General features: G+C 43.2%; 3 protein-coding genes across 3 annotated transcripts; all 3 read right to left on the bottom strand.

Moving 5' to 3' along the window:
- Positions 1-1,465: 1,465 nt before the first annotated feature.
- On the bottom strand, positions 1,466-10,350 carry LOC117836222 (protein ARABIDILLO 1). Its single transcript, XM_034715608.2, has 12 exons — positions 8,629-10,350; positions 8,392-8,550; positions 8,225-8,305; positions 7,994-8,125; positions 6,700-6,827; positions 6,489-6,576; positions 6,065-6,159; positions 5,496-5,559; positions 4,366-4,541; positions 3,104-3,325; positions 2,831-2,915; positions 1,466-2,060 (listed from the first exon to the last, which is right to left on the bottom strand). Exons 1-12 carry the CDS (start codon positions 9,991-9,993, stop codon positions 1,884-1,886), a joined length of 2,772 nt encoding a protein of 923 aa, XP_034571499.1. The 5' UTR covers positions 9,994-10,350; the 3' UTR covers positions 1,466-1,883.
- A 325-nt stretch (positions 10,351-10,675) lies between these two features.
- On the bottom strand, positions 10,676-14,923 carry LOC117836223 (uncharacterized). Its single transcript, XM_034715609.2, has 6 exons — positions 14,628-14,923; positions 13,515-14,003; positions 12,752-12,973; positions 12,554-12,638; positions 11,756-11,869; positions 10,676-11,369 (listed from the first exon to the last, which is right to left on the bottom strand). Exons 1-6 carry the CDS (start codon positions 14,742-14,744, stop codon positions 10,984-10,986), a joined length of 1,413 nt encoding a protein of 470 aa, XP_034571500.1. The 5' UTR covers positions 14,745-14,923; the 3' UTR covers positions 10,676-10,983.
- Positions 14,924-16,232: 1,309 nt separating this feature from the next.
- Positions 16,233-20,246, bottom strand: LOC117839213 (phosphatidylglycerophosphate phosphatase PTPMT2). The gene is made up of 6 exons (XM_034719489.2): positions 19,713-20,246; positions 19,301-19,423; positions 18,443-18,536; positions 17,630-17,712; positions 17,452-17,541; positions 16,233-16,830 (listed from the first exon to the last, which is right to left on the bottom strand). The coding sequence occupies exons 1-6, from the start codon at positions 19,965-19,967 to the stop codon at positions 16,432-16,434; spliced, it is 1,044 nt and encodes a 347-aa protein (XP_034575380.1). The 5' UTR covers positions 19,968-20,246; the 3' UTR covers positions 16,233-16,431.
- Positions 20,247-22,663: the final 2,417 nt, after the last annotated feature.

Genomic DNA, 22,663 nt, shown 5'->3' on the forward strand with positions numbered 1-22,663 from the left:
GAGAGGATGGCAGCCTCTATTGCCTTCAAGGTGGTCATGCATCCACTTCTGCTACACCGAGGAGGTTAGTATGTGTTTGGATAGAGGGTTGAAGTGGGTTTTAGACTCATGTTTGGTTGAGAGTGCATGTGGGTTGGAGTAGCTCCAACAGGGAATATTCCATGTAGATTCAGGTCGAGATGATTCCTCCAAAGCGAGCGGGCCATCTCGACCCACATGGATGATGTCGCTTCTCAGTCTTGCACGTGCGACGTGCGAGCCTGCAGGCGAGCGGAAGCGAGCTGACCTCCGGCAAGTGGTGCGAGCAAGCATGAGGAGGAGCTAGGTTGAGCCGCGCAAAGCCAGCGAGGTTAGGGTCGAGCCACGCAAGGCCAGCCGGCGGGAAAGCTCCCGCGAAGCGAGCCGTGGGCGAGCAATGAACTAGTGGATGAGGCTAGGCGGAGGTGTGGCAGGGGTGGGTGCAGAGGCGGCGGTGCGGTGCCAAGGCAAGGGCGGCGGCCGCGCGGGGAAGCCTGGCCGGCAAGGTCTCGGACGGTAGTGGCGAGGAGGCTTAGATGGACGAGCAAGCCACAAGCCGGATGAAGAAGATAAGAAGCGCAGGGAAAAAAAGAGAGGCTGACTAGTGGGGTTCGCAAATAACTGTTGCTAACGGTGTGAAATTGCCATCCATCTCACATGCTCCAAACAAAAAATTGGTTTGGACCTAACCCTCTTACCAAACACGAGATTGGTCCAACCAACCCAAAAAAGTGGGATGGAGCCGACCCAACCCACCTAGTCCCTAAATCAAACACATGCTTAGCCATGGGAGAAAGAGCCATATCATCGACTTCCTTTCCCTTTACTTTTGTTGTGTTTTTATATTTTTATGTTCTTTTGTTAAATGAATTTTTTATTTGCTTGAAAAATGTTATCCAAAAGTATTTTTATTTTTTCCCAAAATGTGTTTGAAAAACATCTCAAAATTTTGTAATGAAATTTCCATTTTTTTTTAATAAAAGTTTCTATGACAATATTGTCTGAAACCTTATTAAAAAGTTTGAAAAAAAAGATTGGAAATTTATAACTGTAGGAAAGTAGGTGCAAAGTTTGAATGTTTCTTGGAATTGTGCTAAAAGATCCCTAATTGAAATTTTCTCTAGTATATAAAGTTTTTACAAATAATGCAAAATCTTTTCTTTATTTAAATCAGTTTTAAAGCTTATTTGAATCTATGAGATGTGTTTAGATTTATTTTTTATCAATACAAAGGAAAGCTCTTATGGTTGTTAGGAAATGAGAAAACGTGTCTAAAAATATTGGTGCTAGTAACTATGCTACATGTTCTTAGTGCACGCTCGGCAGTCCAGCACTCCGCTGGTGGCCCTCTCGTCTATACGGCCTAGGGCTCTCAATGTATTAATTGCATTATATAACAGAACAAATAACCGTCTATAACAGCATCTATGATAATGAAGAAAATATATAACACCTCAAAAAAAAATATATAACAACAATCAGTACATTTACAAAGTTACATGCATGTTGCAACAGGAGGGATAGCCCAAGTCGCCACGCACCTCAACACTAATCAACAAATGATAAATATCCATAACTTAATCTATATGCCGGTTCATAATTCTCATCGACCCTAAAAGTTTTTTTAAGTTACTTGTACACACCAAATGATCACGAGAAAAATGCACTCAACCTTAAACATCAGCAAGGGAAGGACCGCCGCCTGATGGTTTTCACTCGGTCACTTCACGGCTTTGGGGCTCTCCCTATAGCTGAGGTTCCTCTAGTCACTGTCTGCACAAGCCAAGCTGTTGAGATTCTGCACTGGCCACATGCAGCCCATCAACAAAGGCACCTTCATTGGAGGATGTGCCTCCCCTGTGCATTCATGTCGACGTCCCTGACTGATGGTGCTCCAAGTTCCTGAGGACAATCCTGGCAAAGATTTTAGCTTCAATAGAAGCTGATGTTGCTGCCGCTGCTGCACGCAACACTCGACCTGCTCCTGCTTTCTGTAAGAGACCAGCATGGTGCACAGCATGCCGACCTCCTGGGATTGTGAACTGCATTATTTCAGGGAGTACCTCTCATCAGAGCAAAGTTATAGACATGAAAAAAAACTGTCAAGCCAAGGATAGACATGGGTTGCTGACCAAAATGACATTATTTTCATGTCATTTCTCAAACTGCCAGAGCATTATTTTCATGTCATTTTATTTTCATGCCAAGGATAGACATGGGTTGCTGACCAAAATGAAACAAAAAATATTAATCATAAGGAAAAATACACAAGCTTGGAAGTTGGAACTTACAAATGACAATTAGGATCATGGAAAGCAAGAAAAAAAACATTATTTGATGCGGAAAAGCTGTAGAAGCTGTGAATTGTCATCATGATTCACATTTTGAGAATACTATAGTCAGGGTGCTCATATAGAGGTAATGCAGAAAAAGTAGTTTTTGCCTGTGTTTAACATATGCATAAATAGGACCTACTTCGAATTGCATATTCAAAATGGGTGATTATGGGGCTCTAGGTCTGCTACCCAATAGCATTCAATGCTACCTTATACAGACCTGTGCATTTTATATTACTATACGAGATGCTGACAAATAAAAGAAATAGCAATAACAATAGTACTGTAAACATAACAGCCAGAACTGCTTCTATAATGGACATAAAGGTAACATACAAACCCAAAGCATCAAACGGGTTTGAATACATCTTTGCGGCAATTTCTTACTACCCCAAATCAAATACAGCTCAAGTCTCTAGATATAGAGGCTTAAGATAAACAGCATTAGATGTTGAGAAGGGATAAAAGAATCAAACCTGAAGAAGGGCAAAGGCAGCACAAGCACGGAGAATTAGTGAGGGATTCCGAAGCATGGCAACAAATCTACCAATCTCAGCACCACTGGAGAAAGTAAGCACTGCATTAGTACTACTATGTTTCTCTAACTACATAAATGACGAAAGATCAAAATAAGATGCATCTGATGAATTCTACTTTAAAGAAAAACTTCATACACTCTGAGTAAGAATAACCAGCTAAACTCCATAAAAGTTCAAAATTAAGGCTTTAAACTAAGTGTAGAGCCAAACCTGCATCTCAGGTGTCCAGCTTCATGTATAAACACTAGTTCAGCAACCTGAGACAGTGCTGCCGGGGCTGAGGAGGTGGCAGCCACAGAGAACATTTGTGGATCTGAGAAAGTGAGCACAAAGGTTTCTATATGCTTAAATGCTATTCTTCTAGCTCCCTCAACATTAACACTCTTGGAACTGCTATCTGAGGATGTCCCGACCAAAGCAACTTCATCCATTCTGTCAGTTCAAAAGGTTCAAACTTAGACAATCTGATCATGTATATACATATTAAAATAATCTTGTACAGAGATAGCAGTACCAAATTCTTGCTAAACAGCCTACAATGCAATTTTACAGGGTACCTGTACCACATGGGTCCTACTGCAAGCAAAATATTGCATGTGTACAAGCATCTATAGTTAACCACTATTCAAGTTATTACAAAGGAAATGGGGACCTATTTAACAAAAACAATAATATACAATTACGAATAAAACTACTTCTGAGTTCTGATGCAAAATATCACCAGTCACATCTACACAGAATTTGCAAGCGTCACAACATATACTATGGCTTGTACAATTTAATGCGACAGTGGGGAAGGTAGTGACACTCCTTATCATGTGGTTTATAGACTGATTCTGACACACCAAAATTGCAGTATGCCAATACCAAGTATGCAGTTTGACTTGCCATTCATGGTAACCTCAGCGCACCACACAACCTAGTTCCTACATCTACAAGAATGCAAATCTTTTGCAGGACATGAATCTTGCAAATAACATTTAGATCTGATAAAATTGGGCATCAAAGATTCAATAATCAGCAGCATTGCAGAAACACATATAAAAGCTAACTTACAAATAGAACCTCTAGCAACAGATGATCAAAGAAAAAGGAAACAGAAAATGATGGTTCTTTCTAGCACAAGTCCTCTAATCATGAAATAAAACATGACGACAACAAATAAATAATAGGCACAGTCATAATCTAATTGAAGTCAATCAACTATTTCATAAGCCAATGTATCATCTCAAGCCTATAAATCATGAAGGGGTTACAATAATTTATGATAATACTACAGGTAGTATATCATAAATCAATAAAACATACAGAATTTTGAAGCCTAAATTGGCACTCTAGCACAACTAAAAAGTTTCAGGCTTTTATGTAGTCCTTGCTCAACTAAGAAGTACAAACGAACTAAAAACCAGATTTTAATGTCAAATGGCAAACATGTGAAGCAATCAACTGAGAAAAATCAGTAACAAGCATACCTTCCATCAAACATATAGGCGAGGGCTAGTGCAGACATGAAGCGGGCCATTTTTGACCCTGATGACGAGCAAATGCTTACAAGAACAGGTACCCCACCTTCTTCGACTATGCGGAGAGCATTACCAGAATAAAATGCAAGGTTCCACAGTGCCCCTGCAGCTGTTTCGTGAACATCCTGTGGAACAAAAAATTATTGTTTTTATTTCCAAAGACAGAAATGCCAAAGTATGAGAACTATAAAATCACTTAAACACCCTAAAATAGGAGGAAACCTTAACAAGAAACTAAGGGCACTGATTAAGTGGTCTGCTTTACTTGAAATAGTGGTTGCAGTGACCTTAGTAGCACCCCAGGTCCTGGGTTCAAATCCCCTTGGGGCAAATTTCAAGGCTAGGTAAAAAAGGTCACTCGCTGGTGGGCTGGCCCTCGTGCAAGGAGCTGGTTGTGGACTGGGCCTCAAAGCAAGGGTAAAGACACCAACTACAGGGGGCAGCATCCCCATGTATGAGGGGGCCCAGCTTTCATGACCTTTCTTGGCCAGGCTCCAGTTGAGCTCTTCTTAGTAAAATACCGTGGGGGCAGTCTTTCCCCCACTGCCCGAGTTTTTTTAAAGACAGTTAAACTAAAAAAATGAACTGCACATGTTTTGCAAACCAACCATGGCAATTTTTCCAAGCATTTAAGAAATGGAAGGAATGATGCGTTCATACAAATAAAACTATGTCACAACAGGCCTCTAAAGCCAGTAAAGTCACTTGAAATAAAATACACGACATTATTGAATACAGCGAAGTCTTTGCAAATCTTCATATCCAGAAAAATGAATCAAGAGCTAGCATTTCAAAGTTACAAAACTACAAGCTACAAAGCAAACGAGATTAGAACCTAACATATTAATGAATTGTGGACACAAACTTATTCCATCCACATATGCAATGATTTTGTACATCTGACATTATTCTGACCAATGCATGAAGCATACAGGGAAGTCTCGTGATAATATTATCTAGTGGCAACAGAAAGCCATTTTTTCATATACAATTCAAATTTCTTCAGTAATAGAATGCATACAAACATGAACAGAAATTTGTCGAACTTGTTGATAATATAAATTGCAAACAGAACTTACTTCAACCTCTGAGCGTGCCAATGTGAGCAAAGGTGCAACCCCACCACCCTGTCCAATTGCAATACTGACCAAATGCAAAGAAAATTGAAGTTATCACAAATAATGTGGGAATTGAATAATGGCTAAAAGATTGGCACAAAGAAGGTCAAAGAATCAAAGGGTCACTGAAATGGATCAATACATGTCATTTTTTTAGTAGATTTCATTCCTTAATAGAGCCTAAGGTGCCTTTCACCTCTTCATCAACATAGGCTAATTAGAAATTTCCATAACTACACTAATACATGTTATCGGGAAAAAAAGGCTGTTGTAAGGATATCATGAAACAACAATTTAGTAATAGGTGCAAGTGTACTTCATCAGCAATATGGCCTTGCTTAAAGTGAAGGAGATAAAACTAAGTAAGATTCATTCTTATTTAGCATATACACACCAACTACAAGAAAATGGAAATGCCTTTTAGCAAACTTCTGAGGTTAAGTAAACTCAATAATATGAGCAGAAAGGGCCATAATAAATCGCAACTGAAAGGACTTAAATTGGTGAGAACATGTTAACATTCAAATTACCTGTTAGCTTCTGAAACAGATAAGCCCCATAATGCGCCAGCAGCTCTCTCCTGAAGGCCTTCTGAACCATTCAAACACTGTTGCACTAGGGAAACCTAAAAAACAGAAGTCATTATTTGAAAATATGCAAGGGATGGGATTCCTAGAAATTGGTACCCTAGGAGTATTTACCAATTATTTCTCTCATCTGTATTGGTTTAGTGTCTTTGCCACCATACTTAACCATAAAATTCAAGATAATTCTTCTACAAAAACTGAACCAAATAATTCGAGCCTACTATAATTGTTATATATTAAGACAGCAGCATCTGCATCACTCACTAGTCTAAAAGCCTCTTCAGATGTACCTTTATTTAAATGTATCACTTAACAGCTAATAGTCACCAAATGGCATGAGCAGAGGATGTGGAGGAAAAGGGCTTACCAGAGCTTCAACACCACCCACTGCAGCAATGGCCTCACGGTTTCTGTCATCAAATGACAGGTTCCACAAAGCACCAGCAGCTTCTTGTCTAATTGATACATAAAATTGCACAATATTAATGTAGATTCTTGTGGACAATTCAGGCAGGATGCAAACATTAAAACTTGAAGGCCATGCAAGTCAGAGCATATCAAACCAATGAGAAGTATACCTTACACCCTCATTTTCAGAACCTGTTAGTTGCACTAGCGCCTCCAGAGCACCTGCTTCCTGACCTACAGCAGCATTGTTGTCGTTGTTGTCTCCATGTGCAGCTAAGTTAGCTAAAGCTCTTGCAGCCTACATATATAAGAAAAGTAGCATTAGAAACTAAGAAGACAGCATATAGAGATGTTGGGCATTTACAAAGCAATAGGCTGGGAGCTTCAACACAAAAATGTCACTGGAGTAGCTCAAAAGCAAAAATTAAAAAAAGGGTCCAAATCTGGCATTAAAGCTTGAAGCATCTAACATTAAATCCTGAAACATTAGACTAAGGGGGTGTTTGGATACGAGGTGTTAAACTTTAACAGTGTCACATCAGATGTTCGGATGCTAATTAGGAGAACTAAACATGAGCTAATTATAAAACTAATTGCAGAACCCTGTGCTAATTCGCGAGACAAATCTATTAAGCCTAATTAATCCATCATTAGCAAATAGTTACTGTAGCACCACATTGTCAAATCATGGACTAATTAGGCTTAATAGATTCGTCTCGCGAATTAGACTCCATCTGTGCAATTAGTTTTGTAATTAGCCTATGTTTAATACTTCTAATTAGCATCCAAACATCCGATGTGACGGGTGTTAAACTTTAACACCTTGTTGCCAAACAGGCCCTAAACTGTGTTTTCAAATTACATAGCAATATACTAGTCAGCAAACCACTCAACTTAGTGTTCTTGATGAGTTTAGAGGAGTTTCTCCCTCTTGACAAGGACAAAAGTTATGATCTATGGAATGTACAATTAAGGAAAACAAACAAGCTTAGCATCTCAAGTAAAATTTACACAAAACCTTCACCAAATCCTGATAAATGCAGCATGCATGACCCAATTTGGGACTTTTATGGTGCACCAAAAGTTTACCAGGCAAGCAATAGGCCGATGGCAAGTGTTCAGGTGTACAGTTATGAAACCATGGAAATGATAACCCGCATGCATTTGTTAGTGTTGTCTTTATCGAGACACACCTATCCCATGGCCAGCTTATTTCTCATATGGCACAGCAAAAGTTCAATACATATGCAATAGGATGCTGATGGTACTTGTAACATGTCCAGCTGCACGTAGCTATGAAAGTAGAATTAAAGATGAAAGCTTGCATGCTACTGGTCGTGCTTTGAACTTACCACATCATGTTGGTTTTATGGAACTCATTTTACAAGCAGTACCAGGAGTACAATTAACATGTACTGATTTCGTATAGAAAAAAGAAGCATGAAGGTGTGATCTGCTGTTTACCTGTTCTAGGACACCATCGTGTTTACACGATCGAGCAAGTGTAACCAAAGCATGGACACCACCAGCCTTTGCAACTTCCAAGCTACACTTGTCATCAGCAGCCAGGTTTGCAAGCGCACCAGCAGCACGTTCCTAAAGAAAAAAGGAATAGCAACATATATAGGCTAAATGTTCTAGCTACTAGGAAGTGAAATTGGAAATTCAAGAAATTGACAATTAAAGGCTTCATACAAGAACTCCATCTGTTCCAGCAGACCAACGATATATTAGATCAACCAGGGCCTTGATACCACCAGATAAAGCAATAGCCGCCTGAAGAAGAGCAACCGATGAATTATTACCGATAATACCCCAATCAGAAGTTAGGCAATAAGAATCAGCATGGGAAGAATAACAACCTTGTGGTCTTCGCCCACAGAGAGATTCCAAAGGCCACCAGCAGCCTCTTCAGCAACAAGCCTATTCATCGACTTAGCCAAACTAGTGAGTATAGTAATACCGCCTTCATCTGCAACTGCCTTGGCAACCTTGGTATTCACTGACAAGTTGGCAATAGCCTGCATGGTGGCATTAACTAATGTGAGAAAATGGTAAATGCAGAACACTAAAAAATAGTGCAGAGCAGCTATTTTTACTTTTGCTGCTTCTGACTGAGCACTCTCCCTTGAGCACCTCGCAAGGTCCAGCAACATTCGGATGCCCCCGTTCTGCATCACCGCCTCCGACCTTGCAGGATCCACATTCGCGCTCTCATCGTCCGTAACAACAAATGTCGCAAGGGCAGTAGCTGCACGCTCCTGCACATCCTCCTGGGAACTCTTCAATAGTCTAAGCAGCAGTGCGGTGCCCTGCAGCAGCCAGAACTCATCCATGCCTTGCGGGTTGGTCTCTGCAATTCGCAGAAGTGACTGCGACAGGATCCACTCGAGCCAGGTCATCGTGTCACCAGCTATATTGTCATTGTACCTCCAGTTACACTGATTGAACACCTCATGCTCTTTCACATCCACACCAGGAAATATGGTGGCAATAGATTTAAAGATGTGGCTTTTAACTGTTAGCACAAGCTTGCCCTTGGAGTTGCTAAATACAGAAGGATCTTGAACCAGTTCCTCCTCGACAGAAATGCAGTTGAGCGTGCATATAAGCTTGAGGGTTTTGGAGTTGGAGATGAGGCGTGAGATAGCATTTGTTGGGACATCAGTGCGGGAGACATCAACTGCAATAAGGGAGGGGAGCTGGGTCCAGGAGGTGGATGCAGTAGCCCATTTCAGGCTCCGGCATCCTGCGACGGAGAGGAACCGGAGAGAGTGGATGTCAGCGAGGGCAGCCTCATCGACAGCGCCGCAGTCAATGAAAGCCACGTCCTCGAGGAGGGGGCAGTAGCGAGCGAGTGCTCCGACGGCACCAGCGTCGGCTTCACGGAGCCCCGAGAGGCGCAGGCGGCGGAGTTTGGAGCAACAGAGCGCGACCTGGCGGAGGGCGTCGCAGGAGATGCGCTCGAGAGGGTCGGGCCCGATCTGGAGGCGCTCGAGGTCCTCGTGCCGCGCGGCGAGGACGGCGAGCGCGGCGTCCGTGAGGCCGCGGCAGCCATCGGCCACCACCTCGCGGAGCCCGCGCGCTCGGAGGCCAGGGACGGCCTCGACCGCCTCGTGGCCGCGCAAGCGCAGCCTGCGCAGGCTCCCGCACCGCTCCGCGAGCGACGACGCCATCTCCCGGTCGCAGCGGTGCGCGCGGAGGTCGAGCTCGCTCCACAGGCAGGGCGACGAGCCCAGCGCCCGCCACGCCCGGCACGCCGCCGCCATGCTGGCGCGGTCGCGGTAGTTCAGCCGCGCGAACAGCTGCAGCATCGTGTCGTCCGGCAGCGCCTTCCAGTCCAGCTCCACGGCGGGCGCTTCCTCCTCAACATCCTCCACCCCCGCCGAGCCCGCACGCGACGAGCCCCGCAGCACCCTGCCCTCCCGCTCCCTGCACGTCCTCCGCCGCACCCGGCGCGTCATCGCGCCCACCCAAACCCAAACCCTAGCCCCTCCACCCGCCGCCGGCGAGCCGCCACCACACCGAACCCAAGCACGTACCCCGAAATCCCCAAATCGGCAGGTAGTTAGGCACCTGCCGCGGCGAGATCGACTGGCCACCACCTCCCGCCGCTTATCGGGTAAGGGCGCGGGGAACCCGCACCGATCCCGGTGTCCGATTCGAGCTCGGCGCGGCGAAGCGACGCGAGGAGGTGAGGCCGGTGGCTTCGATCCGTTCCGACGGGCGGGTGGATCCGACCGGGCCACCGACCGGGTGTGCGTGCTTCCGTCCCCTTTCCTCACCTCCTGCTGGAAGGGGATGGAGAGGAGGTCAGGCGGAGGTGGAGGCGGGGACGCAAGTCATATACTTCGTATGCGGATACGACCGTGCATACGCAGCTGCGGACGCGTACTCCGAGCTGCAATCCAAATACGTCGACCGACCGATGCAGCACTAGAGCTGAGATGTGAGAGCTTCAGAGTTCAGACCACACCACTACGTAGAAGGCTAGGGGCAATGCAGTTTTTAATCGTGCCGTTACCATACAATTTCATGGGATGATTATAAATTGCAGGAAGAGTGCAAGAGGAGTTCATCTTGATTCAAAGGGAGTTAAGAGGCTAAGATTAACAATTAGCAGCACGACATGAGACTACTGCGAGATCAGTTGCAACGGCAGTGAGAGCACGTGCTCCAACTGCAAGTAGATTTCCAGCTAAATTATAGAAACGCTGCTGTAGTTTACTTGCACCAAACATGATGGTACATCTGAGGTTCGCTTCATACTTTCTACAGGTTACAATGAATCTAGAACGGTAGCACCATATATAGGAGTTTGGAGAGGAAAGAAGCGTTCATCTTTCCTCCTCCACGAATTACAGTAAGCTGGTGCCCCAAATTCATCTACTGCTAGTATATCATACTTATACAACGTAGCGCTCTCCATTGCTGGCCACAGTTTCATTCAGAGATCATTCATCTTCAGAACTTTCATCAGATTGATCAGGTCCTTCCTCAGGCAGGGCAGATACGATTGCAGCACAGCAGAAAGAGTCGCGATCCTTCAGGAGGAGGCAGCTCCCATCTGAGTTCCACTTCAAGTCGACGATCCGGAAATTCGGCAAGGGTATGTTGACGCAGCAGGCACCGGACGGTGTCCACATGTACAGGTGAGGGCTCTCCGTGCACAGAACCAAGCGTGTGCAGGTAGGGTCCCAAGCGGCAGCACGGATTGGGTCTTTCTGCACAAGCACAGCAGCAAGCTCAAGGCGGCAGATATCCCATATCCAAAGAGCAGTTGGCATGTTGTCGTTCCGGGTGAAGAAATAGTGGCTGTCGCTGCTCCATGATAGCATACCTGCAACATATGTTGTAAGGTGAGAAAGAGGTGTTTTTCCACTTTTCCTAGATGAATGCAATTTTAGGGTTGCAGGTTTTGTCCATGATACGCCAGACTTATAGCCTCAATGATGTTTTGGACATGTAGTCTTTACTCCTAGACAAATGTGTAGCTATATAAGAATTCACAAATGGATTCAAGATAAATAGCGGAGCACAAGTACAATCGCTATTAAGAGTAAGAAATAAGACAAGTGTTGTGTCAAAACAAAATAGATCACAACCTCATGATACTAGACACATGTGCACTAGTCATAAAGTAAGGCAACAACGGATAACCCATATGCATGAATAGGACCTCACAACAAGCATCAGCTGAAGTGGCAAAATACAAGAGGAGCTCACCAATTCCTTGTTTGGGGTTGGGCTTGTCAGTAGCTGGTTTCGTCGAAGGTAAGGTGATGGGAACATCCATCACAGCATATTTTACTCTAGAACCTCCTCCCTCAGTGCCATTTTCTGACAACAAAAACAAGGGAACATTCATTAGAGCATTTAAACAAGTATGTAAGAACTAGTTTATAAATTAAAGGCATCACAACATGTCAATTTTACAGTGGGGCCATCCATATCGTGTGATAGGAAGACAATAACATGGAGACTGCAGATAATAACACTAACATGGTTTTAAGCTACAATAACTTCTACAGAATTATGGTATCACAGTCGGATTTTCTATCTAGCATTCCATAAATAATATAGAACAATAATCCAATTATTTTGTTACCATAACAATGATGAAAAAACATTTTGTAATCCACAATAGGATACCAATGTGATGAAAATAAAAGGATTCATAATAAATATCTTCACTTCTGTCAAAAAGAAACATATCTATAGAAGTACAGCAGTGCGGAGCAAACTCAGACGACAACATGTGGGAGCACTGAGTCAAGTCTACTACAGACTACAGGAACACAAAATAGCCTGAGAATGTGACATGGAGCGTTTTAGTTTCAATGTTGTTAGATAGGATACATCTTAAAGATTGTTTTTACTTTCATATCGAACCGCTACAGCCAATTTCGGATGAAAAGGAAATTCATCTGAATAAATGTTTTAAAAACAAGGCCCCAAGGTCAATGCTCAAAAATACAAAAAAGCAATAGCATGAGTAGCACGAATGATCACTCCTAAGCTTACCAGCACCATTGTCTTGCATGTTACGAGAGAAGCCATCACTAAGACATAACTCTGACATATCAAGTTGCCACGGATCATCCACTTCCTGTTAATATTTGGCAGTTAAAATTGGATAATAAGATTATTAATTAGAGAAGACAATCTGGACCATGCAGCTACACTAATATGACAGTTAATGAAAGAAAATGATAGGATTACCTTAAATATAGCTGCATTACAGGGACTTCGAATAGAGGCTGCATGTGTGAACTCCGCAAAAGTTTTCCATGTCAGGTGGTTCAAAGTACGCACTGCTTGATCATAGCTACCCACTGCTAAAAACTGTCCACATGGTGACCAAGAAACAGATTTCACACCTAACCCACTTTCATAAGCTAAATACTTGAACAGGCACCTTCCATCCGGAGAATATATCAGAACCTGTAAATGAAAAAAGAAGTCAAAACCTGTAATAGGCATTATCCTCAGATGATCAGAGTACAACTATATTATGCTCAGTTTAAAGTAGGAAAGAACATATTGGTTCTATTTTACAAGTAACTAAAATGACCTCTTAATAGTTAGCAAGAGATTAATGGTTAAACTAAAAGTTCAATCATCAAGACTAAAAGCAATCATGTGCATACTACAACCGTATCCAACAATGCCAGGTGTCAACTAGCTAACTGAGGCACTAGGGAGGTAAACTAAAGGCAAAATATACATTTCCTCTGTGGTACAAGACAAACAAGGTAACTCACAAGCAATGAACACTTCATTCAAATTTATTGAAGTTGAATAGCAGAACGAATATTAGACAGCCAAGTGCTATATAGCATGACGCAATACTTAAAATAAAGATGGTTTCATGAATACATCTGAAAGAGGATAACTAAAGACTTAAGTTGCTCCTCAGAGACATGCAAGTCAATTGACAGTCACAAGTCAAATAACAGGGATTTGTGAAGATAAACACGCGTACCTTGTATTCAAGAAGTGAATCCCAGACAACGATAGCACTATCATCTGGTGACCACTCAACACCAGCTAAGTCTACTGTATCAACAGCAAAGACACTCATTATCTCCCAGGAATGACATGAGAGCAAATTTATGTAGTCCTTGCAGTCACGCCTGGTGGAGATTGCAGCAAACTTCCCATCCTTGGTAAAAGAAACACCTCTAGAAGCATGCTTTGGCCACTGGACATGCACGCATGCTGTATTTACAAGAGACCACACGGTAAGACGGAGCTGAAACTCGGATGTAGTGAGTATATGACGACTGTCAGGGCTCCAGCGAGCATATGCAATCCCTGCAGGGCCTTCATCGATCTTGCAGGTCCAGTCAGGCTGGCTCAGTGACCAGGCCTGAACCATGGGCCGCTTGTAAAGTCCACATAGAATATATTCTGAATCCGAAGCCCACTCCAGAGAGCTTATCTTGTCCACACATGAAAACAATTGTACCACCTGCACAAGTGAATTCAAACATACAAAAACAAACAAGCTCAGGCATACATTAATGTAGTGTCTCGACATGAGCGCATTTGTTATAGCAATATGAGTTCATGTAAAAATCGACCTCATGAGTTCCTCTACATTGTATATAGGAAACTTTCAAGACATATACATGATGTGACCGTTTTTAAAAATTTAAACCATAATTGTACGAAATTTTGCATAGATCTGTATGAAACATTACTAAGAGGTCATGGACTTCCAGGATCCAGGTAATCAGAATTCTAAACACAGTTCACAAACAATATAGTACAAAATACTAGCTGATACACCCATTCAGAGGCGAAGATGACCCTCCTCCCTTACCGTTTGGTACAGAGATTCTTCGATCCAAAATGTACCACGAAATTGCGCTAAGCAAAGCCTACTCCTGACCCCAAGGACTTCAGATCGGCAGAAGGAGGCGCATTCTATGGATCAGCAAGCTCGAATCGGAGCAGCACAATGTCACATTACCCAATTCCAGAATTCCAGATTCAGCGATCACTACAGGACCACAAACCCTAAACCCGCATTCCCTCACGAACCATGAGATCGACGGGGCGAAAGGAGATTGGGAACAGTCGGCGGGGGCACCTTCAGGGAGACAACGTCCCGGACGACGAGGCGGTAGTCTACGGCGACGGCGAGGAAGCGCGCGTCGGGGGAGAAGCAGCATGGGCCCGTCTGCTTGTACGGCTCCGTGAACTCCATTCCCTTCTCCCTCTCACCCGAGGCAGCCCTCCAGGTGACGGGGAGCGGAGATGAGTCCTCTGGCTGGGCGGCGGGGCGGCCTAGTGCTCCGGCGAGGTGGGGTTTCGATTTTTGGAAGGTTGGTGTTTGGGATTTGAATTTCTCGTGGGGGTACAGATGTAGGAGTTAAATGGAAATGCACCGTCAATGCTGTGCCTAGTGCTAACATGGATGAGCCGAGTTGACCGTTGACAGCCGGTGGGGTCCATCTTGGCAGGTTGGTCTTGGTCCCACAGTCCTAGGGTTGGAAGAACTTCGTAGGCAATTGACACTTGGAAGGTCTTGAGCATGTCCGGATTGTGACTATGCTTATCCTGCCAAATTGTTGGCATGATAAATGTTTAGCCATCCCAAACAAAGGCCCACAAAGCGCGAGCTAGTATTTGGCGCAAACGTGCCCACTGTTTTCAACTTGAGCGTAGACGTCGGGATGATCAAAATACAAATTGAAAATTTTTGAACCGGCATGTACATGTGAAAATAAATGTAAAAAGCAATTAATAATAACTATATACTCCCTTCGTTCCAAATTATAGGTCGTTTTGAGTTTTCTAGATTCATAGATATAGGGTATATCTAAGTGCATAATAAAATTTATGAATCTAAACAAATCAAAACAACCTATAATTTGGAACAGATAAAGTATTGTGCTTAAGTTACGGTGTTCATCATGGATGGTTTTTTTTTGCCTTTAAAGGTCTTGCTACTCATATCTCCTTCAAGCATGCATCCGAAGATCAGCATGGCGTGAGAATGCCAGTCAACAGCAATAACAGATCGCATGCACTGATCTAGAAGTGTACCCGGCAGTCGAACATGAGCATCGTACGTACTGTACTTACTGAATTTCTCTTTTTGTTGTACTTATTACTATTAGTGAATTAGATTGGCACTTGTTTAGATGATAAGTAGTCACGTACGGCTGAAGAGTCACTATGAAAACGGTCAAAAACGGTATGCCAGCGATTTTCTCAAAAAACAAAAAGATGGAACACTACCCTCAAGAGAGTGTAAAACGGACACAATGGCAACTGATAGATTGGTAATCATTATCTTCGAAATCACGGAATCCACCTTGAAATACATCTTGATGGTGCATTAATTTTGAATTGGTAAGTGTTAATATATTTTCTATAAATTTGATTAAAGTTAGAACCAAGGGAGAAAGCTAAGAAATCTTGATTTATAACAAAGTTAAGAAGTATAATTTGAAACCGAGGGAGAAATAAATTCATGAGAACCTCAAATAGCCACCAAACACTAGATAACAAGGCAACTACGGCTTAATGGCAGTTCTATTCACTTAACAAATCCAAGTAAGCCCACAATTCAATTACCAAGATGCTTGCACGCACGAGCCTTGCATGTCCAGGCTCTCTGATAATAAAAAGAAGAAAAAAATTGCACTACCGATCATGGCAGATTTGGTCAGTGTGTTGAAGCAACGCATTTGGTCAGCAAGTTGAGACGCCTTTCATTTAACATAATATACACGTAGCAGTCAACTTATTACATGATATTATATATACAAACCCGAGCAACTTCACTCTTTGGTTGCTGCAGACACGAGTTAAGGACCCACATTGCATATCTTTCTCGTTAATAATATGTACAGGCGAAAGGCAAAAACACAAGAGAACTCGGACAATCATGGATTAACCACGACACCTTGCAGTAGACAAGGATGTCCAGTTGCAATCTGCTCTGCCTCAAGAGAGCAGGTCTCTCTCGCCACATTCTCAGGTAGAGCCTCCTTGCAGGCGCGACATCGCAGCCACAGGTACGAAAAACCAGCAAAAGCTGCCTTGCTAGCAAACTGCGCACGGTATATTAGGCTTATCTCCCACAATCCACTGCCCATGTTAAGTGCCAACGCATCGGCATTATACCCTTCTAGGTCTGATTCTGAGACCATCACAAATGCGCTGTCATCAAAGGCAACAAGGTTGCGAGTTGCAAGGAACAAGGGTGGCTTGATGATAGGATTGTCGAGGCAAGTAGACCTCCCAGTTTTCTTCACTCTAAGTTGGTAGAATTCTTGCACGGCCTAGATAAGAAACAACACAGAATTAGTGGTGGCATTCACTGGTACATCACTAGCAGAGCACAAACTAAATGCCTAATCAACCCCACCCACTATGTTTCAGTGATAGTATGTTTGTTCAGGGTCAGTTAATATTTCTACTTATGTTGTAATCCTTTGAAAATATCCAGGTACAGCTTTAAGATCATATATTGAACAAACAAGTCATGAGATGATATCTTGTAGTTACAGCAGGAAACTGCCAAGAACACATAATTATGTCAAATACTTATTCACCAAACACTGAGGGCCTCCTATCTACTAAAATATCACCAAGCATCTTAAAGGAACATTGACAATGTGGCAGCCGGCCAAACTATTGATTAAAAATGGATCATCAAAACATACAAAGCCCTTTTGCCCACTATATTTCCAAGAAACAACTAAAAGATTACCTAAATTAGCATACAATATGTCTTAGTGGGATAAGTCATAACTAAAAATGAGTTCAACAGATACCTGACAGGTTCTCCTTTTCAAATTTGGATTAATAACAGCCTTTTCTTCTATGTTAACAATATTCATAAAAAAATACTATGGACAAAATTGTGTATGCAAGCATGAGAAAAAAATTGTGAAACTTACTTGCCACTGTGCAGAAGCTAATAACACCCTAGGCCGACGCAAGCGGACATGTTCATAAGCTTCAGCAGGAGTCATATTTTTATATTGCACCTAGAGGGCATAATCAGTTAGTCAAAACATTATTTATATTACAGAATCACAAGTGAATGACATTATTTAGTAAAGCAAATTGACATACCAAGTAGCAAATAACAACCGTAGTGCTACGTCCACGACCAGCTTTGCAGTGGACGTAAGTCAATTTCCCAGATAAAGCATTTCCTGCAAGTATTACAAATTTGAAACAAAACAATTAAAGCCATGAACCAAATCAGAAAATTTGGTACAAGAAAAGAGAATTAATATCGAAGTGATGAACTTTTATGACTTTTTCCGGTTAGATAGAATCATAGATAGGTTTCCCATTATATGCTCAAAGAGGCAAATTCCAGGAGGAAAAGGAGAGGGCAGCACACAGAAAGGAACTGAATTCAGGTAAAGAATAAACAAAGTGATGTATTTTATTATCCAGCCAGCGGCCATGTTTCACGTAGATGCATTAGTAGCATATGCTTCATCTGACATAAATTGATATAGAAACATAATGTAGTTCGTAAAACATAGACATTCTCAGTTCTTTTCTATTTGAAAATAAGAAAATTGGAAGGTGTGCTATGCTAATGTTAAATATGCATGTTACTACCTCATCAAATTCATTTGTCAGCTAAATCTTTAATTAGCATGTGCATCTATCGTAGTATACACTAAATAAGGAAATTCAGGAAGATTTAACCATGTCATTTCTCAAAGGCATATGATATCAAATAAGAAAGAGCAACCAACTCTAAAACATCACATATAAAAGAATGGAGTACTTTATTCTTAAGAGGGCACTAACAACCGAGTTTGAGTTGTCATATCACAAGTGTTGAGCTCAGTTCAACAATCCATGAATAAACTGTGACCTTCATATAATGTAACATCAGGAGATATACTTTTAGAAGATTCTTACTGTGGATGAAATCAGTGGCTTCACAAAGGTTAACAAAAGAAGGTGCATAAAGATAATCCCGCGTTGGTAGCACCAGGTTTTCGATTCCATGAGCCTAAAATCAGACATTATCCAATTACTTATGCTTCCGAAAAAGAGATCACAACAGACAAAAATAAGAAATAACTAACATAGGAACATGAATTGATCTGATACATCAGCATATCATGGCACTTGGTGAATTATCACCATCCTATACAACATCTAAATTCACATCAAAAGCAGTTAACATGTAAAGGAATACAGTAGTGCAAATGATAAAAATGAGAACAATACAACAGCTCGTTAATAAAAAAAATCAACAATGTTGCTGCATTGGCGCTATTGTTGTCAAAACCAATGCACTATGTTGGCAAATTTTAATGCCCAGCTATCGATACCAGCTCCACAGTCCACTTCAGTTACCAGCATAGTTGAAGACTTTAAAGACCAGTCTGCCAAATAATCTCAAACTCATCATTCAATCAGACTAAAAAAGAATCACTCATGAACACTTGAAGAATTGATCATACGCAGGATCTAATGGGTGATATCATGACTAACAAAGCTGAACTTGATGGTTTGGATGCATTCACCACAATATTGTTCAAGGAAAATCAGATTAAAAGTTATCAAAAGTTGAACTAAGAAGCATGTCCTATTTAATCTGACCAGCTCAACAAAATATTTAGCTTATATATGTTCCCTACATAGATATTTGGTTTACAACTACACCATACCATCAGATCACAAGCCACCAAACAACCGATATATCACAAACAAATGGCTGCAGAACAGTATAACTGGATGCAATCGATTTGTCAGTTGTAATATACTAACCTCGTACAGTGATCTAGGAACAAGCCTCTCGTATGATTCATTCAATGTTACCACACCAGAAACTCCAAGCTCCTTTAGCCGGAGAACATCGCTAGGGAATGGAACAGCGCCTAGCAGAACATGCTGATCCAACCAAAAAAGATTGAAGGCGGTTAGAGCAGAACCTGCAGAAATCCTGAGCTAATTGAAGCATGAAAAGGCAGCAGAGTTTTTTTTCATAACCATGTGTTTTCAGAACTTATCAGCAAACACAAAATGAAATCCTGAGTCAGAAGAAGATCCCCGAGCCATGAAGCAGAAAAACAAAACCATGACTGCAAACTGCCATGCCTTACCATCAGGAGAAGCAAACCACATTCCAGAACAAAGCCCACAACAACATCGATCAAAAAGGAGAAGAAAAATTCCCCACCTCGTCGACCTGATCCCACCAGTGGAAGTGCGACTCGAGCCGATTCCTCACGACGTTGTAGCAAAGCGTCGGGTAGAACAGCATCCGCGCGCCGACGCCCACTGCCGCGCGCTTCGCGTCGACGGCCACCCGCATCACCACCCCACCCTCCCCCGCCGCCGCGCCGCAATCCCCGCGACGCAGCTGCGGAAGCTCCTCCCCACCCTCTCCCCCACCTCCTCCACCGGAATCACCCGGAAGCTCCTCGATTCGCATCGCTCCCCGATCAACTCAACTCAGCCCGATCCGATCGGTGGCCCAAAAAAAACACAAAATCCCCAAAGACGATCGATTTGGGGGAAAGCGAGTGGACCGAATTGGGGGGTTGGAATCCGATCTGAGGCGTTGGGTGTAACCGAATTAGATTCTCGACTCGGCAACCGGGGTAATCTAGATCGGAAGCCTCGCCATCTCCACTTTCCTCGCGCTCACGCCTCCTCCCCTCCCGACCCCTCCACCTCGCCTCTCCGAACTCGGAAGAAGTCGAAACTGCCCGAGCCAAGCAGCAACCCGCACGTCATCATATGACTCGGCGACGTGCCACCAGACCACTGACAGATGGGCCATCTGGTGCCTCGTCCATCCAGTACTGATTTGTGGGCCATACCGACACGAGAAGAATAGAGGAAAGAGAACGGCCAAGGAAAACAGACGAAATTTCCTTGCACGAAGTGTAATCGGTAATTTTGCTTTCATTTTTTTAATTTTATAATTTTGTTCTCTGACTATTCCCAACTCAATGCAATTTTAGCCCTAGTAAATGATCAAAATAGGAGCAAATACGTAAAGGAACAAAATCACGTTAACTTGTAAATAGTAAAGAGCAAAACCACAAAATTAGAAAAATGAGTAAAAATACAATTGCACGTTAAAGATCACCGAAATCCAATTTTCTTCTTTAGCAAACCCACATGAGCCGGACTGCCCGAGCTTAGCGCGGCGGCGCCTCCGCCTCCACCGGAGCATGATGCCACGGACTCCCGCCCCGCTTCCAAGCGGGCGAGTCCTCCATGGCTTGATCCCGCCACCGCACCCACCGACGACCCGCGCCGCCGTGTGCTACAGGAGCCACGGCAGTCGGCAGCACGTTAGGTGGTGGTTGGAGACGGCAGAAACTGAGCCAGGAGTACAAGTTGCTGTTGCTGAAGAGGAAGCTGATGCAATGAGACTGTGGTGCAAGTTGCTGAAGAGGACGCATAGGCGGTGGCGCGTTGCCGGGGGAGAACCGACGCCGCGGAAGATCCATTGCCCGATGAAGATGGCGGCGACGGTGGCGGCCGCGGCCACGATAGCAATGCCGATCTGGTCGCCTACTCCAAGGGGGGTGGCCCGAGGCATCCTGCTGGTTCTGGGGTTATCAGCTCCCAGCCAATCCGGCGTCATGTTGGAGGAACTCGTCTACCATGGCCAGATTGAGATGATTGGTCGCTTGCAACGGACGCTGTTCTGCGAAAACAAGGCTGCCCGCCCGGAATGCTGAAGTGAACATGTTTGGAAGGAAGATAGCGAGGCAATCGTCACACGGTAGAGTCAGTGCCTCAATGGAAATACTGATCTGTCTTTATTCCACTCTGAATCAAGTTTGCGAGCAAATGCACAGTTCTATTTACAAGGAGCTACGATTCGTTTTGGAAAGTACTGCTGCAGACCCCAGAGCTAATCTCCAACAAGAAGGTCAGAGGAGCAAGGCAAGCAGTAATTCCATCAACATTTAGTAACAATGTTGAATTTGTTCTTCGGAAACACGTTATAAAAGTTGATTGAGGATCTAACATGGTAGCAAATGCTTAGGTGGAAGCTAAGAGCTTAATAACATGGTGTCAGTAGGAGATGAAAATAGTCCTTTCTTTCAAGCTGCAACCACACGCAGACTAAGATGCTCGTTTCAAATGGTATTGAGTACACCGATACTCAAATGAAAGCTGCATCTTGCAACGGAATATGAGGTCGAATCTACAGAGCTTTCATCAGCGGTATGAAGTCGGATCTCCTCCAAATTTTTCAAAAATTCTATTCTGTAACAATGGACTTATCATACACACTTTGAGTCCTAAGAGCTGAAAGCGAAAGACTACAGACTTGTATCATTATTGCCGATTGCAGCTCAGAATTAAAAGCATCCATTGACTCCACACAATCGGGCTGCAAAGATTATACTTGGAAATTTATGCTGGCCATCCAAGGAGTGAAAATGGCTAATGGAGTGCTTACACTAGACTTTCAGAAAACTTTCGACACAATTTATTGTAGAAGTCTTAATCTGTGGATGGATCACAGAGGATCCCCAGTGAATTGGAGGAATCGGATAGACAAACTGTTCACATCTGGATGGGCACAAATTCTATTGAATGGGCTGGCAAGTGAAGTAATTCTCTGTGGTCCTACTTTTCCAGGAGCTGAATTAGGATGGCCTGAGAAATCAATGGAGGCAGTTGACAAGCTTTGCAGAGCATTTCTTCGGAAGGGGGAAAGGCAGGTGCAGCTGTGTAGGGAGGGCAATGTTTCATTGCATGGAATGATCGAAATATGCACTATTTCCCAGAGCGCATGATGGCTTAGGGATCAAAGACCTGAATTTACACAGCAAGGCACTCATCTGTAAAATGGTAAGCAAGCACGGACAAGCCACGCTTTACTTGGATCAGCTCCTACAAGTGCAAGGCAATCGTTCCCAATATGGCCGGCGCTCAATGAATAAATTCAGATGGTTCAACTGACAACTTACTATGCATTAGGATTGGGGACCAATTTCGCCTTCTGGTTTGAAATGGATTAGCAGTGTGACGGGTTTTCACCACCTTCCCTATCTTGTTCACTTTTGCAGCCAATCAGGGCTGTACCATTACCATGGCTTCACATTTCATGGCCAGCACTTAAGATCAAACATTTTAAGCTAAATGCGCCTCCGGACT

The sequence above is a fragment of the Setaria viridis genome, chromosome 9, assembly GCF_005286985.2.
Source record: "Setaria viridis chromosome 9, Setaria_viridis_v4.0, whole genome shotgun sequence".
NCBI classification, from domain to species: Eukaryota; Viridiplantae; Streptophyta; class Magnoliopsida; order Poales; family Poaceae; genus Setaria; species Setaria viridis.